At 41.0% G+C, this 27,448-nt stretch overlaps 1 protein-coding gene across 3 annotated transcripts in view; it reads right to left on the bottom strand.

Annotated features, from left to right (window-relative positions):
* The window catches only part of TPST1 (tyrosylprotein sulfotransferase 1), a 94,480-nt gene that overhangs the window by 19,294 nt on the left and 47,738 nt on the right, over positions 1-27,448 (bottom strand). For all 3 annotated transcript variants that reach the window (XM_018556802.1, XM_018556804.1, XM_018556803.1), the window contains one exon: positions 18,195-18,393. In XM_018556802.1, coding sequence (XP_018412304.1) covers positions 18,195-18,393 — 199 coding nt within the window. The remainder of the gene's footprint in view (positions 1-18,194; positions 18,394-27,448) is intronic.

Below are 27,448 nucleotides of genomic sequence, written 5' to 3'. Positions count from 1 at the left end.
TCTGACTGCCGGCGCCCCCAATATCAAAAAAAAAAAAAAAAGACAGCACGGAAAGGTTTACTCTGCTAGATCCAGCAGAGTAAACCTTTCCAGGACAAAATGTTTCTCTCCCGGGTGTCCGCGAGCCGCTATCTAATAGCGGGAGACTCCCCGAACATCCGGGAACGTTGAGATGTCTGCCCGCCTCAGTTCACAGTTGCAATCTGCGTCCATCTTGACAACAACTGTCTGAACAACGGCAGCACTGCATCCAAAGAACAAAACTCAGATCTTACATGCATTAAATTTGGGGCGTTCAACATATGCCATTCTAGTGACGTACTGAAAGCTGGTGCCAGCTTAGACAATATAAACAAAATCTGTGTGCCAGGAGATGGGGAGTGCAGCCTACAAAGGCTGAGGCAGACACTCTTGCCAACGTTGCCAGTGTTTTTGCAGCCATACCATAAGGTAAAGAGAAAGGGTACTGAAATGCGGATTCCTTCCTAGAGATATACGCATGAGTCCATCCTAGAGATATACCCATGTCTTGAAACAACTTGCTAAGGTCTACAGTACTCCGGATTTTGAGATTAGGAAAAGTGTACCTAAAGCCAAACCTTTTTTTTTTTTTTAAGCTATTGAATAGAGTGGTGAGAGGTTAGAACACCTGCTTTTTATTGCTGTGTGTCCCTGCTAGGGAAATGTACTCTTGCTTTGTCCTGGTACCCACTGTCACTGGGACTAAACGTGAGGCAAAATCCCAAATTTTGAGTTTTCATTAGAACAGGAATATAGGGGAAATCAACCTGTGCCCAATTCAGTGAGACATCTTGGACTAGACTGCCCAGCCATTAAAATCTTGCAGATTAAACTTTGCTTGTATTACTTCATACAAGTCAATGTAGATGCAAGGCAAACATATCTGAACAGCCCATTTACACTAGCCCTAATTCTATTAGGAAAGACCCTACTCCTTTTGACTTTAGCAAGAAACACAGAGAATCCCTTCAGATGCCACTCCACCCTCGCAGCACCAGCCAGAGATGCAAAATTGATCCTAGGCTGGAGGTGGGCAAACTCCGTCCCTCCAGCTATGGTGAAACTACAAATCCCATCACGCAACTGCCTCTGGGAGTAATGTCTGTGGCTGTCAGAGACTTGAAATGCCTCATGAGATTTGAAGTTGCACCACAGCAGGGGCGGACTGACAACACACGGGGCCCCCGGGCAATACGAGAGTATGGGGCCCCTTTGTGCTCCACCCACATACAAGCCCCACCTGCATATACATTCCTTCACCCCCCGCATACCTCTTCCTGCACTGTTTACCTCTGCACCCCCTGCATCCCTCTTCTTACACTGTCACACTGTCCAACATTTATTGGAAGCAGACTCGGGACCTTTTAAACTTCACTCCTTTAAGCCACGCCCAATATTCAGCGCAATTAACCTATGTCCGATTTTCGCTGCGGCCGCATTTTATCTTTACACTCATGTGTCATTCATTCTAGAGTTGGGTAGTATGTATAATGTGATGTTGCGGCTTAACACAGCTATGGCAGCATTGTACATTATGTTGTTCCAGCTTGTTAAGCCTCTTCTGGCTGATATAATTGCGGATGTAGGTGCATGAACTGTTTTTTGCTTTGTTTTGATTTTTTTTACTCTTGGGGCATGGAAGGAAAGGATTTGCCATGCCCTGGTCTCACAAAGGATGAGTACCGATAGTCTATATCATCCATCTTGAAACTTTGAAAAATTCCTTTCTGAAGTTTAATATACAGAGGAGAAAAACCTTAAAGTGACATTAAACCCTCAGATTTTGTAACATATAACAATACTGTAATGTGTGCCTTGCTGTAATCCATGGTAGTTTCCCTTCTCTTTGCTGCTCTTCCTTTTAAATCTGCATATGTTCTCATGCTGGGCAGAACTTCTGTTTTGCAGCAGACTGCCTTGTCTCTGGAATGGATACATGGTGTCTGTGTGAAGGTTCACAACCTGAGCCAGCACTACAGGAAGTGGCCCTGAGCTGCAAAGGGAAGTTCTCCCCCAGCATGAGAAGACATGAGTATTTAAAAGGAAGAGCAGCAAAGAGAAGGGAAACTACCATGGTAAGGCACGCATAACAGTATTGTTTTATGTAAAAAAATCTGAGGGTTTAATGTCACTTTAAGAGCCTTGTAGATAATTAGGGGGGGATTAATTTTTAGATCTTATATTTTAACTGAAGAAAGAATTGTAAGCATATGGTCAGCTTAATTAAGTAAACACATATATAGTACCAGTTATAAAAAATCAGACTGGCTTTAAAGTCAGATGATACAGAGCGCAATGTAAGCCATTATAAAAACGACATTATTACAATTTTAGAGCATATGAACTTTGTAAAATGTGTCTATAATATTAAAATGTCATGCTATACTGATCATTTCAGCAATTATATTCATGTGCATTCCAAGGTTCCTAATGAATGGCTCGCATTCCTTGTGATGCTTCTTCTGGGAATATGGAAATGAACATGTCTGAACAATCTCTTTTTACTAGTTAACAGCTCCCTGGCTAGCCGTGCTTTACCATCTGCTCAAGCTCTTCATCTTTTCGGAAGTATTCATCATCTATTCACATGAAAAACAGATATTCAGAGATTTACTGAGACTGACTGATGGCACATTTGGAATTATTCTCCTTATATGCATTGCTTAAATGGTAAAATTCAACATCTTAAAGCAGACCTTTACCCCCTTTTACTAAAAATCACAGCAGCATGCAACTCAGCAGGCTGACTTAAAATCATCTTACATTCATTAGTTAAAATTTTTTTTCATTTACTTACAAATAGAGTTCATCTACTTCCTGGTCTATTTCTGGCAAAAATGATGTAATGTGCCCAAGAGTTGCATCCTGGGAAGGTTACATCAGCAGAGCATTGCTTGGAAACCTCATCTGTAATCTCATGAGATCTCAGGGAAAGGCATTTTTCTCCACTGAGATGATGTGCATGATCACATGTCCTAGTCACATGTCTAATCACATGTGCCAGAAATCCAGGAAGTAAATGGAGAACTAGTAATCTGCCCTTAACATGGCCACTGTGAGATGACTGGGGAAGAAGAGAGAAATAAGGTATGCAGAAAATACAAAGCCGGCAATTATCTAGAAGTATGTGTTTTTAGATTGTCATTACTAAACATTTCTAAAGGTGTGTTTGCTGTTATTTTAAAGTTATGGTTAAAGGTCCACTTTAACCCTCTATATAGCCCACTCCATGTTGGATTTTGGGAACACATTTCTAAACCACCAAGTATGCACAGTCTCATTCCCAAAGGCAGGCAGAAGTTTAGATTTTTCTGAGTGGTAAACCACTTTGGATAAATTGCACAATATTCAAAGCTGGACCAGACATATATCTTTATTTACCAACATTTTTAATAATGAACCATTCATTTTAATGTGCATGCTTAACACTTATTGCGTGGAATCTCACAGAAATGCTGCAAGTCTTATTTTTTATGTTTTCTCACAAAATAATAATCCAACTTTCACCAATAAATAGTTCATTTTTCCATTTGAATCCAGTTAGAAAATGTTTGAAACTTGGGTAAAATTTGTGTTAAAACATTTATAATTAGACCCTATAGCAGCCTTTCTCAACCAGGGTTACATGGAAACCTAGGGTTCCTACAGCAGATCCTTAAAGCAGAATTTTTTTTATTAACCCTTGCAGTAAGGCTACCCCCACACTGCAAGGGTTAAGTGCTTGTTTGTGTCTAGGTGCTAAAATAACAAAGATATACTCGCCTAAAGTTCCAAACTGACCAGCTGTCACGCCACTCCCTCCAGCCTGTCCCCTCCGTCGCAGCACATTGGAATGTTCCTCAGCGTCCTCACTTCTATATACTATGTACAGACGTGATGATTTACTGGACATTAGACTGCTGGAGAGGAGGGGGGAGAGACATTCTGGGGACCGGTCTAAGAAGAAGCCAGCTTGGAGCTTTGGGTAATTCTTTGTTTTTTTTGTACCTAGACACAGATGAGCAGTTAACCCTTGCAGTGCGGGGAAGCCTCTGGAAGAAAGGGTTAATAAAAAAAATTCCTGGAGTTCTGCTTCAAGTAATGAGCAATCTATTAACTACTGATACCAATCATCTTTTTAGCTGTCTGTAGGAAGACATTGTTTTCCCACCCAAAGTCCACCAATATAAGGGGGGACGTCTCACACTGATTATCAATCATATGAGTCTTTCTCCACAGGCACCAATGTAAGGTAACATTTCACTGACCACCAGTGTAAGTGATTACTGTACCGACCATTAATGTATGCGGGCATATTTCCACAGACCACCAATATTTTTACTGCCTGCATTTCTTTTCTGCCCATTATTATTTCTTTTATTTTGTTAATATTGTTTTCAATTGTTTTGCTGTATAAAGCCGACTTGGGTGTCAAATACATCAAGTACATAGTTACATAGTATTTGAGGTTGAATAAAGACGTAAGTCCATCAAGTCCAACCTATTGCATGTGTGCATGTATGTTTGAGCAGGTGTGTGCGTGTGTATGACTCCATGTGTTATTTTGCTCTTAGGCGTACCTGCACCCCTGTATGTTATGCTCTCAGAGGAACTCGTCCAAGTGTTTCTTGAATGCTTCCACACTCTTAGCTGAAATCACTTCCTGCGGCAGCGAGTTCCAGACCTTAACCGCTCTAACTGTGAAGAACCCCTTGCGCCCTGTGTGTTGAAATTTTTGATAAACTTACCCAATCCTTAGTCCCACCTGGCTGTGCTCTGGCAGTCTAAGGACCCATGACATCATCACATCCATTGGAAGTGAGAACGCAGAGGCACATTCCACAGCCGGAGTGGAGTGGGAGAGAGGTAAACGGTCACCTCCGCAGGATCAAAGATCATGTAACTGCATCTTTTTATATTTTAGAACCTAGACCAAAATGAGCACTTAACCTTTGCAATAGTCCACTGCTAGGGTTAATGTTTAATATGCCAGAGAAAAGTTGACAAAGGATGCCCCATAGTAATGAATGGTAACAGAATGTCATGTAAGCAGTGCTATTTTAGCAAAGTGTAACCTGCACCCTGGTGGAATGTACAGACCCCTCAAAATGTGATGATACAGCCCAACAAGGGGCGGTGTGTGGACAATAGGCAGATCAAAACGTCACAGTCCAGTGAACAGAAGGTATTAGATGGAGTTTCACAAACCAATACCTGTAATGCCAGATTTTGCCCAAAGGCTAATACTCTTCCTATAAAGCAGTAATACATTCTTCCTTTATTTATATTACGTTCACATTTCAGCATCCAAATGGTAGGTAAATATTTAACTGGATTGCCATGGCATTCATTTGATGAAGTGTACACGTACTGTTTAATTTGCTCAAATGAAAGAGCAGCAGTGTGCTTTCCTAGAACATCACATTGTCCTGATTTCTGAAGGGTTATAGGGAAAAATATCATCTGACTGATAAACAACACAAACTGTTCACCCATAAACACAGGAAAGCAATGCTGAGATTATAATACAGGCACCTTAGTGCACCGGCAAACACAATTCCAGAGAGCTCTGCTACCACAAAGATCAGAAGAGGTGCTCTATTAAGGAGAAAGCTACCAGATCTCTTATGGTCATACAGTGACCTGCCTCTCCTACATTCTACATCTCATTATTGGACAACAAAAATGTCATGTATGGTCCCACGTGCCTCTACGGAGGTCAAAGTCAGCAGAAAGGGGCAAGCTGTAACACGAATACAGGAGGTATAATTATGTAACTCCTGAGTTTAGTGTCACATATGCTTCCTGTTGGGAATATTAGTTCCCTTTTTCTTTGCAGGAAAGTATTCCTTTTTTCCCCCCTTTTCTCTTAGTCTTCAAAACCTTCATTCAACTGCTGTCTAGGTGACAGGCTGGATAATCCACATACTCCTTCTCTTGTAGGTGGCGCTATAACACAACAGCCAAGATCTTCTAGATCTCTGCTGTGTCCTGCAATAAATGGAGAAGAACATGCTTTGACATAAAAGAGTGAAGGAAGGCTAGAACCTCTGTCAGCTCTTCATGGCCAGCTGTGTTTTTGTTGCAGATTTTCCCTCACTTCCTATCTGGTGAAGCCATTGTCAGTGAAATAGGAAGAGAGGTAACTAATCTAAATGAATACAGTGAAGGAGTGAGGCTAGCCACCCAGGGACAGGAAGTATGTTAATAGCATGATAGCCAGGTAAACATAAAAGAAAGAGCGTAACAAGAAAACAAATACAGCCACTGTACCTATAAACTGAGCTAAAATAAATTACATTACATTTGTTTTGGGGATGTTTTGGGCTTTATAGTGAACTTGTCCTTCTCTATAATAGAAATTAAAAAAGCGGGCATTGTAATTACCTTCCCTTCCAATATAAGCACCCTAATGGCTTTCAGTTTGTTTTGGAAAATTGACCACCCATTTGCTGACTCCCTGTAAATAAAAGCCCACAAGTGCTCTCTTTAGACTGTTGCCTGGCAGGTTGGCGGAGCTTATGCCCTGTGATGAAGCAGACCGAAAAGACTTTTCAGTAAAAGGGAGGTGCTTGCTTTTAAGATGTGAATGGTGTTCAACCGTGACAAGGCAACACTTCTGGTGTGAATGGCCCTAAAGTGAACGATCAGCCATTTTAAAAGATAACTATGTCCAAACCTATTTTGGCATTAGTTCTCTTTTGGGTCACAGGAGGACATTTACCAATGTCCTCCTGTGACCCAAATCTCAGCATATAGCAGTCTATTGCATGCTATATGCTGACAGCGCAGAGCCGCGTTCCAACCATCAATATTGTCTGCCTCTCCAGAGGCAGAGCCAGCTGTGCCCATCTCTCCAGTCAGTGCTGGAGGAACAGAGAGGAGAGGAAGGAATCCCTGTGGGGAGTGGGGACTGATCATCACTGCTCTCTACAGGGAGAAGAATGGGAACTGAGCGATCAGCAGTATGTGATCACTCAGTTCTCAATCTATAAAGCTGATGTGTGACAGCTGCACCGTCACGTCAGCTCTAACTATGGGAATGAGTGCATTTCACTTTCCCCACAGTTCACCTCTAAACTGATTTAGCTTCCCTTTGTTACCGAAACTCAACTTCCCTGTTGTCAGAGTTGAGCCCCACTCTTCTGCTGGCACTATGTCCAATAATTGTGCCTACACATTGCACATGGAGATGCCATTTGGCCAGGGATTAGTTCAGGGCTAAAAAAAAAAGTCAAGCTCTTTGCAAAAAATCAATCAGTGATGTGTACGGTACTTGGTTTTCTGATTATTAAAGCAATAGCAAGATCTCTGTGGTACCTGCCTGCTGTCAGCAGGACTTTTATTGTAAACATTTATGAACGGTTGTCAGATTCGCTTTCAGACTTTGCGTCCAACAGCTTGGTCTACCACCAACAGTCTAGCAAAGAAAGCTAGTTGTTGGACATAAGTTGGTACAGCTATCTCTTACATCCAAAGTTATGCTTAATTATGGACAAGCTGGGTAAAGAACACAGATCTGAATTTTGCCATACAAGAACAGCCAACAAGAAAAGCTACGTAAAGCAAAGAAAAGAAATTATTTACAAACTTGGTGTGGATCTGTAAATAATCTCTTACAAACCTTTGGGTTACAGTTTATAGCAGGTTGGGCCACTTAGGAAACGTGGATGGCTGGAGGGCCGAACTGATTAACACATGGTACTGCACAATGCGCAGACCATGCATTACAGTGTGACAAAAATTATTATTTTTTTTAACAGATAGTGATCACAGTTGAAGATAAACTCTAGTCAAACAGGAAATATACACTTGAAATAATGAAATATGTTTGACCTGCCAAAGAATTTGTATTTCTGTCCTGGGATTTACACAGCTCTGCCACACACAACTGGGCAGGGAACGGATCAATCTCTGCTGCAGTTTAACTTTCACATAAAGGTCTCCCCCCTACTCCCATTCTGTGACTGGACTTCAGCTTTCAGATAAGAGCATCAAAATGACAATTTTGTTTTTGGTTCTAGGAAGAGCATGCATGATGGTGCAGGCTGAATATTAGCTTCCTATTCTATAATGCCTTATCATGTCCATGCTAGCCATATTCACTCTAATTTTACAATTATAGTCCTAGTTACTTCCTAAAACACAGGTAACATATGCAATGAATACACTGTTAAACTGTTTGAACACAGAAGGGTTTTCTCTGGACCAGGGATAGGCAACCTTGGCACTCCAGCTGTGGTGAAACTACAAATTATATCATGCCTCTGCATTTCGGAGTCATGCCTGTGGCTATCAGAGTCTTGCAATGTCTCATGGGACTCCTCCTGTATTCTCCTAATGCATGCTCCGATATGTCTCTAATACATAAATGAGCCTTATGCAAAAGTACATCCAGTATGTTTATGTTTACAGTGTCACTTCTTTTTCACGTAATTAAAAATTCCTGAAAAAAGATAATATAGTGTATTTCCAATGATCGAATATCTTGAGTTATTATTGTAGTGTTTACCTTAACATCATTTTTACTCTGACTTACACCTTTATTCATAATTGTTCTTTTTTCAGTTAAATATAGAGATTTGCAGATTAGCCACTAGAGGGTGCTCTATATTCTGTCACTCACAATACCTCCCAGCTTAGGGACAGATCAAATATGAGCAGGGATGAGCAAACTGGGCAAAGTTTGGTTCACAGAAGGGTTCAGAGGACCCAGGAAAAAACGTTGCTAAAAGCGAACAAAGCACCGAATCCCAGTAAAGTTTATGGGAGCAGAATCTTGTTATTTTTTATGGCCCTTTTCAAGGCCATTTTGTAAAAATTTTGTTTAAAAAAAAAAAAAAAAGACATGGGTAGCGGGGCGCTACAATGGGGACATGTACCAATGCAAAAAAAAAGAAAATACTGTTTAGCAGGGAGAGGGTCTTTTAATGCAGCTCAAAGGGCAACATTAAAAACACACAAATCCTTAAACAAAATGCTTTGGGGATGCCTTAAACCTGCAGGTGAAGTCACAGAGCAGTAGGATGCACTCCTTTAAAGTTACTTTTCATTTTTTTATTTTTTAAACAGCAGCCAAGTATCTCTCACTTGGTTGTGGTAGCACTACAGCGTATAACGACAGATCCCCGTCCGCTTGTTTGAAAACAAACATGGACCAAAATCTGCTTGCTGCTTCCCTTTCCTGGCAACCCAAGCTGCATGCCTAGTTAAGGGTCTTTTATTAATTTTTTTGGGGGGGCCCACTTTTTTTCCAGACAGTATACAGTTTGTAATGTCCCTTTAAGAAAGTCTCTTCTTAAAAGACTGGCCAGTAATATTGGGCAAGCCTCCCCTATTGCAAGGCAGGATGTGCGGGTGAGAAGGACCCCACCCAGAATGTGTGATGAAGACAAGGGTCTCACCCACACATCCTGACACCCAAGAGGAATGTCTGCAGGGGAGGACTTATCAGAATCTGTAAGCCTCCTTTAAAATAAGTTAAATTGCTGTTCTAACATATTACACTATGAGCAGTTATTGATATTTTATTGGAGCGGATGACTTAATGGATAACACCGTGTTAATGGGGAGATCAATCGGAGGGACGCTTGTAGAGGAAAACAACCAGGCTGGTGGTAAAGATTCTTTGTGAGCAGAGGATCTTCACATCTTGCTATCTGTGACCATTTTATTATTGATGGTCATGGAAGTCTGTGTTGGAGTGCAGGAAAGGATGTCATGTGGATCACTTGGGTTGAAGGCAAAGTGGAACACTATTTGGATGTTGAAGAATGTTTTCCACTTGGAGATTAAAACTACTTCGCTGGTGGAGCACTTTATTTGTTTTTGTTTATATTATGGACCTTAGGACACTTATTACACACTCCGATATTTTTGGACTTCTATTATTTTTGCTGTATATGAAGGCAAAGTGGAACACATGTATTTGAGCACACTTCATGGTTAGATACATTAGATCTTCATGCTAGGTTGTGATAATATTTATAATTTTTTATTTATTTCACATATACATGTTTATATTTGGAGTGTGTCCTTATAGGTTTCTTGTTATCAATTAGAGCAGTGCATTTGTCTGTATGGTTTATAGTGGGGTGTTATCATGCACTTATAGCACAGCGGCTATTTATGAATATTAGTTAATCCATAGCGCGGATCCACTATTTATTGACCCCCAGATATCTGCCCTCTCCCCTTGGTTAATGTATCCCTTAACCCCTTCGTGACGGGAGACGTACAGTGTACGTCCCGCCACAAAGTGCCTATATGACTGGCCATGTACACTGTACGTGACGAGTTATTTAAGGCTCTGTAATGGCGGTAACTGCTGATTCTCAGTGGTTACCAGTCATGAATGAATGTCTCGGTGTTGAGGCATTCATTAATGAAATAGTTAAGCTTTTGTAAATAAATATATGTTTTATACTATAATTATTATAAAAACTTTCCTGTGAAAAAAGTGTTTTCTTCTAGTTTTTTTCCTCCATTTTTTAATATTTTATTCAAACTAAGTGAGGCGTTAGGTACACGCTTGATATAATTATACAGCCCTATCTGTCCTCTAAAAAACAATATATAATATGTGTGGGTACATTTAGTAAGAAAGTACATTACTGCTATGGAAGAATCACACAGCAAAAATGTAAAAAGTGTGTCAGTCATTTATGAACAGAAACTGAAAACTAGCTAGTCATGAAGGGGTTAATACTAGGGCTGCAACAAAGGATTATTTTCATAATTGATTAGTTGTATAATTCATAATTGATTATTAACGACAAAACCAAGTCGTTGTTTTAGACCTACCTAATACACAGTCACAAAAAAGAAAGGTATATAGTAAATATAAACACCCACTGCAAGAAAAAAAAAAAAGTCCCTTATTAGCCTGCAGGTATCCTGGGTGTCCTTATTGACCATGACCACATTTGGTTAATGCTTTCACCCAGGATAGAGGGGATCTGTTGTGTCATTTAGTGGAGGTAGTACTGCTGCCCCAATTGACAGACTTCCAGCCACATCAGCCAGAGGTTTGGAGGGGTGCGTCAAACTTGTGTTCAACCTGAACCCAAAAGCTCATCCCTTAGGGGTGCATTATTTTCAATGAATTGGCCTATTTATAGGCTTGAGCTGTGAAGAGCATTAAAACGCCAGCATTGTGTTGCACTGAAAAAGCAGGAACTGAAACCTGCATGTGTAATTTACACACTTTGATCATTTCATTTACATAAAGCTGATCTCTTATATGCATATATAAAAAAAATACTAAGGAAAGCTAGTAGCAGTTGGTCAGATTCAACTGGATTTGTTCTAGAATGTTAAAAACATTTCCCTGCTTTTCCAAGTAGCTTCTTTTCCTCTGATCTGAAGATGTTGCTTAGATAAGCAGCAAAAAATCTCCAACATTACAGCTGAATGTGACCATCTTTTCACTGGATTTCCATGATCCGGATACATTAAAAACTACATAAGAGCTTAAAAACACCTAAGTTTGTATACATTTAAGTCCGTATGATTGGAAATAGAAATCAGTATTTGTGTGGGCATAAACTTCCAGATATTATTTACGAGCAGGGTTACAAGATAGCATTTTCGAAATTAGACCAAAGCAGCTTAAAATACCAAAAGAAACCCTGTACATAACCACCTGGATCAGGACATCTTTTGTTATTACTGCTGTTATAATGTGTGTTGATAAAAGGAGATCACTCCTGTAACACTGGAGTCAAAGACCTGCAGGCTGGAGTGTCTGCTGGAAATTTCATATTGAAATGTAGCTGGAAAAATGTATGGCTGGGGCTTTGATCATCTTGCAGAAATAACAGTGGACACAAAGAAAAAGAAAGTTCACAGTACAACTGCATTCTAAGAAACTTGGCATTCCACACATGCTTACCTCTCTGGTGCTGAATATTGAAGCTGAACTCCGCTATAAATATTTATAACCCCCTCTGCCAATCCCTGCACTGGCTTCCACTCGCCCAAAGGATAAAATTCAAAATATTAGCAATCAGTTAAAAAGCCATCCACAACTCCGCCCCCGGATATATCTCAGACCTTGTCTCAAAGTATCACCCTAACCGTCGGCTCCGCTCATCCCAAGACCTCCTGCTTTCCAGCTCCCTTGTCAACTCCTCCCATGCTCGCCTCCAGGACTTCTCTAGAGTCTCTCCCATCCTCTGGAATTTTTTCCCCTCAACCTGTCCGTCTGTCGCCCACTTTGACTGCCTTTAGGCGATCCCTTAAGACTCATCTCTTCAGGGAAGCCTATCCCACCTCAACCTAACCACTCAACCATCACACTCTCAAACAATTCATCCCCACACAGCTACCTCCTCATGTATCACTTCCCCCTCCCTTTTAGATTGTAAGCCTTCAGGGGCAGGGCCCTCCTTATCATCTTGTCTTGATTTGTATTGTGATTGTAATGTCTTCCCTATATTGTAAAGCGCTGCGCAAACTGTTTGCGCTATATAAATCCTGTATAATAATAATAAATCCTGTATAATAATATATATATACGCACAATGGTTCAGCTTGGCACAATGTAAGAATAAATATTGTATACATGGCAGGACCACAGGAATCCTGTAAAACCCTGTATTACCTTCAGCATCTACAGTGATTTACATCAATCTTCCAGGTCCTGTACAACCATTGTGATGAAAATACAGAGGGTCACTAGCTCGGTACAGTGGCCATTCAGCCAACACCTAGTAATTTGGTGAATGAATAATAGGCGTTCTCTGACTGCATTGTGTTAACACGTTATTGTGCCTTAAAAATTGTATTTCCACTATTGCGACCTAACTGAGATAACACCTTTTTTACATTAAAAAAAAAATGCTTCTAGCAGTTTAAATTGCTTTTACTTGGGTTAGGATATCATGGCTTCTTAAGGGATAAATCTCTACTTTCTTTCTTTTTCTTTATAATGTTAGGAGAGGTGAGAGGCTAAAGGATTACAACCCTAGCATCTCTACTGTATGTTAATGAAGTCAATGAGAGAAACACAATCGTCAAATTTCAGTCCTAAATCTTCCTATAAAAGGACAGATCACTGTCAAGGTGCTCAGAAAAACCTGGAATCAGTCATGTTATCTGCTACAATAAAACATCTTAACCCCTTAAGGACAAAGGACTTTTTTTCATTGTTTGCACCCATGTTATAATCCACATTTTAGGCCTGAAAATTAATCAAACATGATATATTTTCTGAAAGCCAAGACCCTATAGAATAAAATGGCGGAAGTTGCAAATTTTTATGTTGCATGACATTAGTGCAATTTATTATCAAACCCAAAAATGTAGGGAAAAAAACACTTAAGTTAAATTCAGTGCCCCAAAACATTATATAAAACCATTTTGTTTTTGTAACATATAATAGGTGAGGTTACAGCGAGTAAATAGGTTAAAAATTGTGTGCGTCCGTGAAACTGTGACAGAATTCCGTCCCCCAAAAAGTCCATAGACGACGCTTTAAAAGCCCCTACAGGTCATCAGTTTAGAGATACGTGTAAATATTGGCCCTAGAATTATTGCTCTCACTCCATCGTGCGCGGCGATACCCAGCATGTGTACAGCGATCGTCGTTTTCATACGCAGGCTCACCCGACGCGTGTTTACGTGACGACACACATGCTCGCTGGGGCAGGGGACTTTACATTTTTATTTTTTACATTTCATTTATTTTATATTATTTTTAAAACTTTTTTTTTTTTTAATCTTTACTTCAATTGCTATCACATAGGGGGCTTACCGGATCATAGAAGCGATCTGGCGGCAGCTGAGCCACCAGAATCTCTCCTGTCGGCTCTACAAAACTGAACAGACTCCAAGAGGCTTTCCGTTTAACCCCTTCAAACTTCATGACGGGATTTTCCCATCATGGGTAGTGAAAGGGTTAAAAGGTAAGACATCATAATAATTAAAAAAAATACATGAAAAAGAAAAAAAAAATGAGCAGGAGCACATAACAAACATATAGAGAGGTTTTCTCAAATATGACTGCAAAAGTGAAAATACACATTAAGGAAGGCTATGTTAAGGCAGCCCATTTATTTTGAATGGGCTGGCCGAACACCTTAACCAGTTGCCGTCCGCCCGTTGATAAAAAACGGACGGACGGCACTGCTGCATTAGCGGGTTGCACAGCCGTCCCAGGCGGCTTTTTTTTCTCCTAGCACGCGCTCGGGCAAAAGGACCCGTGCAATGCACAGAGCAGTTACCGGCTGTTTAACATATAACCGATCGGCGGCTCTATAGCCAGCCGATTGTGTATATGTGCTGGTATGTGCCCCCCTCGTCTTCTGCCGCCGCCCCCCTCCTAGCCCCTCACCTTCAATCCCGGGATCCGCTAGCCCATCTGCGGCCCGGGAGGGTCAGGAGGAAGAGGGAGGGAGATCAGCTCCTTGCTGATCTCCCTCCGGGCTGTGAATGCAGAAGTGATGTGTATTACATCACTTCCGCATTCACCTGTCAGTCATCTGGCTGCTATAGCCTGAGAAAAGAGAAAAGAGAAAAGCCAGAGAAAAGAAGCTGATGAAGCAGATCTCTGCTTCATCAGCTTCTTTTTGGGGTCCCCAGGTGACATTAGGGGTCCTAGAGACCCCAAATGTCTCCATAAAGAGGACCTGCCAGTGTATCTGTGCTATTATATAGGGGATTGTTATCCCCCTATGTAATAGCAATAACAATAAGTGTAAAATAAATATACAAATTAAAAAAAGTAACAAGAATAAAAGTCTCATATAAAAAAAAGTTTAAAAAAAAAACAAAATGTTTAAGTCCCCCATCCCCACGTATATAAACGTAAATACGCGTCCGGTGCACCAGCGCGTGAAAACAACAATTGCGCTACACACGTTACATATCGATGCGAACGTCGTAGTGAGAGCAATCATTTTAGGGCCATCAATCACTGATAACACTAAACTGATGAGCGGTAAAAGCTTTTAAAGCGTCGCCTATGGCCAATTTTGGGTATTATAGTTTTTAGAGGTTTCACACGCGCACGCAATTTTAAGGCTTGACATGTTTGGTGTCTTTTTACCCGACGTGACCACGTCTTTTATATTTTACCAAAAAATTGGGTAATAATAAAATTTGTATCATTTAATATAGGGGAAACAGGTTTTGTTTTTTTTATTTCGGTAATTTTTCATTAATATAGTAAAAAATAAAAACCGCAGTGGTGTTCAAATACCACCAAAAGAAAGCTCTATCTGTCCCTAAAAAATGGTATAAAATTAATTTCAGTACAGCGTTGCATGACGGAATAAATGTCAAAGTACTGCAGCTCTGCATACTGAAAAATGGCCTGGATGGGAAGGGGGTTTAACACCGCGGACTTCAAGTGGTGAATGTATGAAAAATGGATATGCATTACTTTCAGGTTCATATCTATGTATTGCAGTGAACTACAATGCGCTGCCTAGGTCCATTGGGCTACCATTCATAATTAAATTGCCATTCAGAAACATAGATGGCCTTAAAAAAATGGGGGTTAAATTATTCTGCACTGCCAAGACAAGCACTGGAAAACTGCACAATTCCTGTCCCCCAGACATGTCCATTACAATCAGATCCACCAAAAAGGGCTTTCAAATTTGCAGGCTCCTAAATGGCAACTAGATTTTGGGAAGATTTCCCAATGCTTCACTTATAGTAAAGAGCTAATGACATGTTTATGTTTTGTGATGCATGCAATGATAAATATTTAGCTTTTTAACAATATAAAGCAGCTGTCACAACAAAATAAATTCTGCTGCACAGATAGGAAGATTTTTTAAAATTATTTAATAGAAAAAAAAAAGAAGAGCAAAAGTATGTTCTACATAGTGAAAAGAAACAAATGACTGAATCCCTCTTTACTTGCAAGGCTATTATGCCCGAGGCAATAATAAGGAATGAGATGCAAATGTGAATGGGAAGTATACAGGAAAACAGGTTATATAATGCTAGTCAGGGAAAAGTACACAGCAATAGCTTCATACAGCAAGCTACATGGCTGCATTTTTAGAATAAGCTGCCAGTCCTGCATCTGCACACTTATTCTCTCTTATTTCTAAGAACTGGAGCTTTCTGAAACTACCTTCCGAAGTCTGGACATGATAAATACTGCACAGCAAGGGATTTATTTATTTTTTTCTAATTTAAAGGTAAGCTGTCACAAATGCAAAATGATTCTGTGAAAAGCCTCAGAAACCATATTTCTTCCTCACAGTTTGTATTCTAGTTCTTAGGCAGTGATATCTCTCACAGTGAAGCTGAAATCCCAGAAAACTATTTGGGGTTTATAATTGCTGTGAGCACCTGGACAGCACAATAGATGCAAAATAACCTCATGCATTTTGACATCCAAAATGAACTGTAAATGTACAGTGGGCTTTAAAAATGTGACAGGAAAGATGCATCAAACAGAAACAAATTGCTGCTACAGAAACAGAACAGCTAAATTTACCAATGTAAACAGGCGGTAGCAGTTTTTCTTCACGTGGTCTGAATTTACAATGACCATTTATCCACAAAATATGAATGGAAACCGCTGACAAGCAGCTGCTTTATATTCAACTCTTAACTGGCAACAAAAGACAAATCCAGAATACTTGGCTACTAGTATTATGTTCTTCAGATCAGCACTAAATTAGCAAAGAAGTGCTTCCCCTCGCTTTTTATCTTTCCATTCCATTCTGGTGTGTTCCACACGTTACCTTGTGTGTCATTAATGCAGCCCATTCACCTGAATAGGCTGCCAACGCTCCAGTATGGACAAAAACACAGATAAGTATCATTTTTAGCAATTCGGTGCAACACAATGCATTGCCGTGTAAGCCAATGCATGTGCATTCCCTTAAAAAGATTAAAAAGGAATGGCGTTCATGTGTTGCATGGTGTGTTAAAGTGTGTTTTCATAAAATATATAGGTGTGAATGGGCCCTTAAAAAGGTATCTAATCCCAAAAGCAAAAATGAGATACATAGCAGCGTACCAGTCATTGTCGTGGCTGCATTTGTTTTCTTTCTTTTCCCCTTTATTTTTACCTGGCAGTCCTGCCAGTAACACACTTCCTATCCTAGAGTGACAACGCCACTCCCCATACTGTAGATATGGAAGAGGAGTATTTTCACCCAAGGCTGCTCTCCTGATTCTAACTTCAAAAACCTCCCCTCTCCTCAACTAAGATGAGCTGTGCAGTCCTCAAACATAGCTTGGGAAGCTAATAACATTGTTTGAGAATTCAGTTCAGTTCACATGAAGTTACAAGGATAATAGATTTCTATCAGGATCAACATCCGTGCACCAAATGTGAATTGCAGGGACGCATGATAGGCATGAGCTGTGCACTTCGTGTTTTCAGTCTAACTTAACTGAGGTCTAGAGGATATGAAACAATACAGAGTAGACAATAGAAATAGTCAATAGCTTGGAAAGCATAGCGCACAGTGACATCACTAAAAACACAAGGTATGCATCCAATTAATAAAGCAGGAAATGAGTCTGAAACAGCCGTTTCACGTCTATCAATGAAAGGCTGTGTGCTATTATAGGCCTTTCTACAGAAGAGAAAGAAAAATACTGTTGCCATGGAAAATCCACATAAGCTACTGGGTTTGTAGAAGTATAAATTACCTTAGTTATTCAGAATACATTTTTAGCATTGAAGCATCACTATAAAAGCCACAGAATCAGAAGTACAGAACACAGCATGTACGGCAGTAAAAAAAAATGCACGCATTTACACCTTCTTAGGGATCCTAATTTTTTCCAGTTCACATTAAAGTGGAACTACAACCTCCAACAGCCAAAGCAGGTGCAATTTTAGCCTCTATTTGGATTGCAGTTGTCATGGTGCTTCACATGTGGTCAGCTATGACAGCAGCCATTTGAGGGCTTGGACGTTCAGTTGAGAGCTGAAATAAGCACACTGGCAACCTTGAGAGTTGGCATGCCTTCAAAGTAACTCTTTTGGGAGACATTAAATTGGTGGTTCAGGTTTCTCTTTAAGGAACCCTGTCATGACAGACATCTCTGGACTGCAGTTTCTGACTACCTTCTGAAAACGATAATAACCTGGCTGTTATGCTACGCCTTGGACATCATTTTTTTTCCTTGTCACTGACCAGAATCAAGTACGCAGCAAAATGAGAGTCAGAGCTAAGCCAGAACTCATGATCTATTGGCGTTATGAAACTCACCCGTCTTGTATTGTCAAGAACCTTCTGATCTGGCTTTCCATAACTGGGGGGGTTGGCATATGGATCATAACCTAGTTTGGCCAACATTGGTGCAATGACTGGCATGTCTCTTAGAACATCTGGAGCAATTTTCCCCACCCATTTTGACAAAGCTTCCACGTTGACTGGCTTGATGACTTGATCAGTGGACCTCTCCACCCTGGAAAAAAACAAACACAAAGAGAAAACATTAAAAACTCATTAGGACAGAAGATCCGATGTAATTACTCACAAATTGTTAATGTATAAACCTTGCAGTCTTGAACAGATTAGATGCTTACATATATTATACCATTTCAAAACCAAGCTAGATACTTTCATCAATTAAAAAATATAAAGACATAGTATTTAGAAATACATAGTAGGCTTCCTTTCTTTACTTTTCTGTACTCTTCTTTTTCCCCATTCCATACCTATTTCTCTTATTCTCTTCTGCTCCTTTAAATACGTCCCCATTGGAGCCATCTCACGTTGGTATGCTATGGTTTGTGTTGTTTGAGTGGTGGAACTACTCCACCTATTTTCCTTCATGACTTTTGTATACTGAGCAAGGTTGAAGGAACAATATGAGAGCAAACCGGCTTGGAGGATCGAGTGAGTATAACTTTGTTATTTTAGCACCTAGATGAAAATGAGCAATTAACCCTTGCAGTGTGGGGGTAGCCCTACTGCAAGGGTTAATTAAGAGTTCTGCTTTAAGTCTTTTAAACCTAGCATTGTAACTATGTTAGAGATATGCAAATATAATATAAATAGTATCATGTGAGCAAATAATATATAAAAATGTAGAAAAAGACCCCCTTTAAACTCAAATAAAAATGTCCATATATTTTACTGCCTATATACGGTAAAGGGAACTCATCTACTTGTTTACATAAGGGTACTCATAATCTGTCTGGAAAACTTGCCGCACGAAGTGTCTGGAAAACAGCGCCCAGCGTTCTTTTGCTAAAAAAGTTAGCAACAGTGGGGTTAAAGGTTGTAAAAACACCATATGGATGATTCACAGACAGGATGTAATTTTCTGGAACTTTCCTGCTTTGATTATGTGATTCAAATCATCCTAATTATCAAAACAACATCTGCTTGTGGCCTGGTCTCACAGTTTTCTATTATTGCAATATTGGAATAAAATAATGGGAACTCATCAGACAATATGAGCAGAGACACATTTATCATGAAATCCCTGAAGGACTTGTAACACTTGAGAGAAAATACATTTTACAGTACAGCTCTTCCAATACAACTGAAGGAAACATGCTTTTATCTCTGCAGTAAAGTGCTTTACAGAAAATGCAGATGTGAATGGCAAATTTAGAAAGCAGATCTAAGCTGCAGACAAAACAAAGCACCAGAAAATCTCACGTAGCTAAAAAGAATTAATTAAAGGAGAACTATGGGGTCAGTGTTTTTCCCCATAGTTCTCCTTAGGGTAACGGGAGGACACAAACTAGCGTCCTCCCGTTACCCTAAGCTCGGTATACCGCGAGCTGTAGCTCGGAGGGGGGAATCCAGCCCCTCCCCCTGTCAAGGCAGAGAGCCGTGACAGGATTGAAAGGTGAGCGAACCCGGTATGTGTTCGCTCACCTCCCGATCTACTGAGCCGACCTGTGACAGTCTCATTGTCACAGGTCGGCTAGAACTATGAGGTGAGTGGAAATCACTCATCTCATAGTTCTCCTTTAAATGGACTTCAAAGTGTATGTCCCCTTTTGCAGTCAAACTGGGATAACACCTATTTTAGATTTGTTCCATGTTCTCATTCATAGTGGGACTTAAAACAGTTTTTTTTTTAAGGAGCATCGGCTTCCAGCATGGAGCCGATCAGACCAGCTCTGTGCCTTGTGATCGCTGTGATTGGTTACCACAGTCAGTCATCACATGGTAATGTTTATGTTGCCAAGCCCTCCCTTTCCTTTTACAACAGAGGCAGGAGAAAGTAAAGGAACTAATGAATGAATGAGTCATCCATTTGTTTGTTCCTGGTGAGAAGAAATTGCAGAAGCAAGAAATAATAAAACATAAAATTGTAAACTCTTCCACTCCCTCTCCTCTACAGAATAGGCACTTAATTCTATTGCTGCAAGAATGTAGAAACTTTCAGTCTACCCAGTCAAATGCCTCCTTCTCATCTGCAGATAAATGCATCAGGGGTTTGGAGCTTGACCAGGCAGAGTGAACCAAGTCAATAACTTTTGTTGCATTATTATTCTTGTCGGTCTACAGCTTCTATATTGGGTAGGATCTTTATCCTCCTTTGGGATCACTGTAATGTGTGTCAGGTGGTGTTTGATGATAGAGTTATAGGCTTGCAGAAAATATGGCATTATAGAGTCCTGGTAGGTTTTGGCGTTTCAGAGTGGAAGGCCGTCTGCAAGGAGGAAATGGGTAGCGCGAGTTCCTCAGGGGAGAGAAAGGCTTCCAGAGAAGAATAAGCTGCCTGGAGGGGATAGTCGGAAGGCCTGAGGATTGAAGGTACACCTTTATTTATTGTCAGTGAATGTTGTAGAGTTGTTACAGAAGGTGCAGAATTTGTAAGCAATGTCCTCAGAGGCGATCAATCCGGCTTCCAAGTGGGAGGTGACTTGGAAAATAAAGATTTATGTATTAGAAACAATTGTCTTTTTTAATACTTATTTTCATGTTATGTTCATTCTTTGGTGCATTTCAGTGCGGCAGATCTGCTGCAGCCGATTTCAGATACTTCCTATGTCTAGCAATGGCTGCATGGCATTCCTGAGGGCTGGTTTCCCGATTGTAACAAAAGTAGAACATGCCTGCTTAACCAGTGTTAAAACAGTCACTGTCTTCTATGCGGTAACAAATTGCATAAGGTATAGACTTTTATGTTGCAATACTGCAACACTCACAAAATGTAATGTGCGGCACATTCAATTTTGTGTATGTTTTTCCTACTTAATTGTGAGGATAGTGCCTGCTGCTCGTTTTAGGAATTAGAGTAGGGGCGTAAGGTTTTTGATATTTGTAATACTGCAGCACCACTCACGCGATTGCGGCGCAGTCCCAATAATTGTTTAAAATTTGCTTTGTGGCGCAGACTTGGTTTGTATTCAACACTCAGTGGCCATTTTATCTTAGGTGGGCGTTTGGAGGGCAGTAAAAGTGTAGCTCAACCCCGTTTTTGCCGCCCCCTTGCCGCCTGTTTGAACAAAGCCTTTAACTGTGATCCATAACGACGTATCATTCTACCATGAGTGTTCTACAAGAACTAGCAATTCAATGATGCACTAATGAGGAGAGGAAATATAATAGGCCCATTAAAAATGTCAGCTGCATACCAAACAACATTAGCACTGCTTCTATAAAGGTCAACATTATTTCAGCTACCAAAGCAGTGTTAAACTAAACTAAAATCAGATATTTTTTTATGGATTACAGATTAATTGAATTATGTGTACACACAGGCAGTGACCAGAGTGAACTTAAAATTCAGTTACACTTCCCCATACTAATAAGCAATAATACATTTATACATTTGTATACTGAGAAGGGCTTTAAGAAGACACTAAACTCAGGAGTTATATCTTAAAAATACATTCAAGTACTATAATTATTAACAAAACTGTATCGCATGTGTATATCCCTCGGCTGTAGATCCTCAAATCATCTCTGAATTGGTGCAGACACTGTCCTTCCATCTGGAGGGTGGCTACTTTTGTTCCCCACAGTCCCTGTGTGTTGTAAAGTTGTCACCGCTCCAAGCTCACTCCTGTGATGGACTACAATCCAGGGGTGTGGACATTTTTGAAAAAACTACTTGTCCTTCATGACAATCTACTTGTCCCAACACAACACAACACACAAAAAAAAAAAAGTTTTCAAAGTTTAAAACTAGGGATGCACCAATACCAGTTTTTGGGTATCGAGTACGAGTACCAATATTTAGCTTTCAGCACTCACTGAGTATCGGTGCTTCCGTTGGAATGGAGCAGGCTTCCTGGGCAATCATGAAGCCGGGCAGCGGGTAATGAGATGCTACCCGGCTTCCTGACTGCCAGGGATTTCATTTTATTCCTATCACATATGGTGTTAAAATCCTCTATGATAGAGGATTTTATAGAGGATAAAGAGGATAAAATCCTCTGTGATAGTTTGGAGGTGACAGGTTCTCTTTATGGAACCTGACCTCCAACACAGAACTGACAGCCGAGACAGGTGGCGCTGTGATTACAGCGCCACGGTCTCAGTGATAGCACAGAGCAGACGAAGAAAGGAAGTTCTTCGTCTGCTCTGCGGGCTCTATGGTGAGCTCCCGTGCCGTGGTGACGGGTCCACCAGAGGAGCAGGGCACCCCCGAAAACCACGGCGCGGGGGGCAGACAGGATCGCCGATTCTCGCTTCATACAAGTGATCTGATTAGATCACTTGTATGAAAACAAGCGGCGGCTCCACAATATACATTTAGCTCTGCTTGTCCGGAGCAGGGCTGAATGTATTCAAAAACTACTCGCCCGGCGCCCGAAACTGCCTGTCCCGGGCGTCGGGCGATAGGAATTCCACACCCCTGCAATCTCACGTGTAGTTTACTAATTTGTATTGAGATTGTAGTTGGATCTACAGCTGATTGCTACACAAATAAGATAAAATAACATTTTTGTTAATAGTTATGGTACTTGAATGCATTTTTAAGATTTAACTCCTGAGTTTAGTGTTGCTTTAACCTCATCACTTACTGCTTTGATTTAATTGTCTCTACCTATTTTGTTTACCTTACTTAGGCTTTAAAATATTTAAATGGTAGTCGCTTTACCAGCACCCTGCAATCACATGCACATTGGCATCCAGAATGGGTGAGGAAGGAACAGTACTGCAAGGTTTACTGCATTCCACAGAGCTGTGAATCTACCAGAAAGGCTTGTTGACTGGGGGAAACAGTAGCTGAAATTAGTGGCATTGGTGATCTTCTGTTCCATTACACTCCAGTTACAGTCTTTGGGCTTGTTCACACCAAATGCAGACCAAATCTGCATGAGTTTCTGCACACGCAGTGCAGTGTGTTATGACGCGTTTTTTGCCACGTTTTTAGTTTAAAATGGGCTTTCAGGGCGTTTGCATGCATTCCAGAGCAGGTAAAATAGGGCTTGCTGCAGTATTTTTACATGCTTTGGAACTGAACGCTGCGGTGTGATCTAGAGCCCAAAATACCATTGGAATACATTGGACGCAGTTTTGATCCGGTCAGTAACTGCTCTGCTCCTGGAACGCACTTGGTGTGAACAAGCCCTTTAAAGCCTATCTCCAAGGAACAAAAGAAAAAAAAAAAAGTTCCCTTGCAGTAGCATTAACTGCTCGTTTAGGTCAATGTAATGCTTATGAGTACATGGGTATCGCGTAAACAACTTTTACTGACCTGATCCCCAATCCCCCGGAGTTGGTGTCCACCTCTCTTTCCTTTTAAACTTGTGGGCTGTCCCTCAGTGTCCTCACCTTCAATGCAGGACTATGGGCATTAGACTTGATGGTGTCAGCAGGCCTCCAACCACCATAACACATGAAGTTGGGGGGCTAGGAGCCTGAGGGTCTTGGAGCCAGTAGGAGCAGGGATCAAGGTAAGTAAAAGTCCTTTACACAAAACCCCTAGATAATAAGGAGCAGTCAACCCTTACAGTGCAGAGGTAACCGCTCTGTAAGGATAGTTTTTTATTCCTGGAGATATGGTTCAACTAAGCAGTATTCCTTTGACGGCAATGTAGAAAAGTAAAGGAGGCAACTTAAAGTGGATCTGAACTTAAAAAGTGATGATACGCTATCTTACAAGGAACATCTAGAAATGTTAATTATGCAGGTACCCTGCCTTGAATCTTAAAAAATAGCTGTGCCCAGACACATACTAGTCATTAGGGGCCAACTCTGATATAAGGAAGTAAAGCCCTGCTCCTCTAGGATGGCCACCTCCAAAGAAAGACACATGGTAAGTTTGTAATGGAGAAAGCGATGCTACAAGAGCCTGCAGGCAATACTGGTGACTGGTCCTTTGCCCTCTGTTTGACATTTATTGAACTTTTAGGCTAGGTTCGCACCTGGGCTATCTGTGACCACGCGGCAATCGTGCAGAAAACCATGCGGATTGCTGGACGGTCAAGGAGTCGCCCCACCACAGCCAATCGCGCTGGCAGTGCCAATATTTTCATATGGCGTGCTGGGCGAATTGCACGATTTACCGCCGCGATTCCGCCCGTGCAATTGAGCACAATCGCGGCTAAGAAAAAGCTTGTACCTTTTTTTTAGCGATTGCTGCGCAGATGTAACCCCATTGAAATCAATGGGTCCACGCGGCAACTGCTGTGTGCACTAGCACACGATCGCACTGTCCCAGGACGCGCGTCCCGGGTATCGCTCTGGCCTGAACCTAGCCTTACAGTTCAGGTCCTCTTTAAATGATAACCATATGAAAGTATGGTTATTTGTTTAGGGTTTTTGTAACAATAGTTGTTGCTCTCACACTGTAACCTAATTACAACTGCTGAAAGGAAATGAAAGCGTGAAAAGCAGTCGGTAATTGTGGAGCAATGTAATCAGTTCTGAGTTCCGCAGCTTTGCCATGTAGGCACTATGAGCTTTTGCAAATGTTAATGAATTACTGAAGATGAACTTTCTGAGCCATGCATGTGTGTCACAAATTGAAACATGAGATGATACTAAATAAATCAGCCTCAATTATTTATAATATGAGGGCAGAATATCATTTTTGATGTTAGGCCAGGAAGGCTACAACCATAGTCAAAAAGCATTATTATCCATTCAGTAACCAATCAGACTTGTACTTGATGACATCAGGAATACATTAAAGGTAAACTTAATTTTATATTAACATGAAGGCTTTCCTAATCACTGCCATATGAAACAAAACACCCATTATAATGTCACATTTTGGAAAATGTACTACATTGTTACAATAAAAATAGCAAAGAAAATATTTGACTAATATCATCACTTTAATGGTAAACAGTAAAATATAGATTTCTTAAGAAATGTAAGCTATATCTATTACATTTTCATCTTGAAAGTGTATAAAAAAAAAACAAAGCGGAAGCCATAACTGTGTTCTTAAAAAAAACCTCCACTGGTACCGTATATACCCGAGTATAAGCCGAGATTTTCAGCCCATTTTTTTGGCTGAAAAGTGCCCCCTCGGCTTATATTCGGGACGGCTTATACTCGAGTATATACGGTATATGGTCATGCACTAGTAGAATGTCATCCGATTCACAAGAATCAAATGCAATTCTTACAGTGGGTGATTCTGCCAGCTCAACAAATGTCAATCATTTAGGGCCTGCTTAACCCGATGCATTCAAGCTGCGCTGCGTTGCGCTGTGTTTTTCCAGCGCATTCCACATGCAAGACATGGCAATTTCATTCACTTAAAAACAAAACAGCATTTAAGTGCACCCCAGTGAGACACGGTACAACAGAATCGCACTGCGCCCATAGAACTTAATGAAATGTCACTTGTTACATTTCAATAAAGTTCTAAATAAAAAAGAAACATTGCAATGCATCAGGATCGAGTGCATCAGCACTGTACCGAGCACACGTGTGCCAGCCATGCGTTTGAGCGCGGATGCTGGTTTGAACAAGCCTTGAACAAGAAGCTGTCACAGGTCGGCTCTATTGATCGGGAAGTGAGCAGAAACATGCAGCCGATCCGCTCACATTCCGATCATCTCCCTGCAGTGAGCGTTGACTGTCAGTTACCGCTCCCCGCAGGAGATTCCCCTCTCCTCTCCAGTCCTCCAGAGCAGAGTGGAGGAATGAACGGGGAGGGGGCGGGCACAGCTGGCTCTGCCTCTATATAGGCAGAGCCAGCTGTTACTCATGCAGCTGGGTGGATCTCGACAGTGTTGTCGGGATCCGTCCCGGCTGTGGCGCTCTCAGTATATCGTGGGCAATAGCCTGCTATATACTGAGCTTTGGGTCAGCTTATGGCCAGCATGCTGATACCAAAAGTCCCAGCTTCCAGATCTTTCATAATCACTGAGGGTAGCAGTTAAATGAGCCACTATAACAAAAGATGTACTCCAATAACTAAGTGAAAAATATATGTCCGCGGTAACTACGTGGAAAATATATGCATACGTATTTACAGTTCTATGTTTCTGAGCATTTCTATGCAGACCAAGCCTACAGTTATCAGAACACAATATTTTTCATGAAAGTGGTCGGATCTGTGGCAACCACCAATTACCAGCAAACTAAGGGGGTTGACCCTCTATTAGTTGAACTTGTGCAACTTATGAACGCTTCAGTTTCATGACAAATATATGACTTGCACAAACTGGTGTAAAGTGGGCTCAGCTGGAAAAAAATGACCTCCATTTTCCACACAACATTTCATTTGCCAAACAAAAGCTAAAAGGGCCAGCTGTCCATTTTCCATCATGACAAGAGAAAAATGATAAGTTACATGCTACCACTTAATGCAGAATGACAGCACTTTACACTTTAGATAGTCACATTATTTACAGAGCATAGATCAACAGCTTTTAAGTAAAAAGTGATAGCTAGAAGGTTAATGAGATCTCAGCGGGGTCCGAGATGCACTCTGTGGATCAGTAAACAAATGTGCAACAGATAAGAAGCATCCAAAGTGAAATTAACAGTTCCGTCATCACCTGAGAGCAGATGGCACTGCCCATTATTAAGTAATAAGTGGCTTTGTAGTTAGATACCGGGACTTCCAGTACCAGGAAGCCAGGAGGTGAGTCATTACACACCGCCCGGCTTCCTGATTGGGCGGTAAGCCGGCTCTATCGTCCCTCGTCACTTGGTGGTGGTCAGGAAGCTGGCCAATCAAGAAGCGAGGCGGCGAGTCATTACCCGCCCCCCTGGCTTCCAGATTGGCTAGAAAGCCGGCTCCATGCTTCCTCATTACCTGGTGGAGCCAGCTTCCTGGCCAATCATGAAGCTGTGTGGGGAGTAATTTTATTAATTGATAAAAAAAACTATTAAACACTTTTATTTCTAAAATCATTCTTAATTACAGCATTTTTTTCACACTTGCCTAAAACCTTTGCCCAGTACTGTATGGTTTAATTAGTAATTAGTAATTAGTAATTTAACCACTTCCGGGCACGCGCGAGCGGGAAACGGCCAAAATTTAAAAACATACAATCGATCCGCCGGCAGTAGAGCTGGCGGATCGCGTGTATGGGGTGCCGATCGGTTCCCCCCCCCCCCCCCCCCCCCATTTT

The sequence above is a fragment of the Nanorana parkeri genome, unplaced genomic scaffold (genome assembly GCF_000935625.1).
Source record: "Nanorana parkeri isolate BGI_ZX_2015 unplaced genomic scaffold, ASM93562v1 scaffold253, whole genome shotgun sequence".
NCBI classification, from domain to species: domain Eukaryota; kingdom Metazoa; phylum Chordata; class Amphibia; order Anura; family Dicroglossidae; genus Nanorana; species Nanorana parkeri.
The sequence above is the reverse complement of the archived record's forward strand: the minus strand, read 5'-3'. Positions and strand labels throughout refer to the sequence as shown.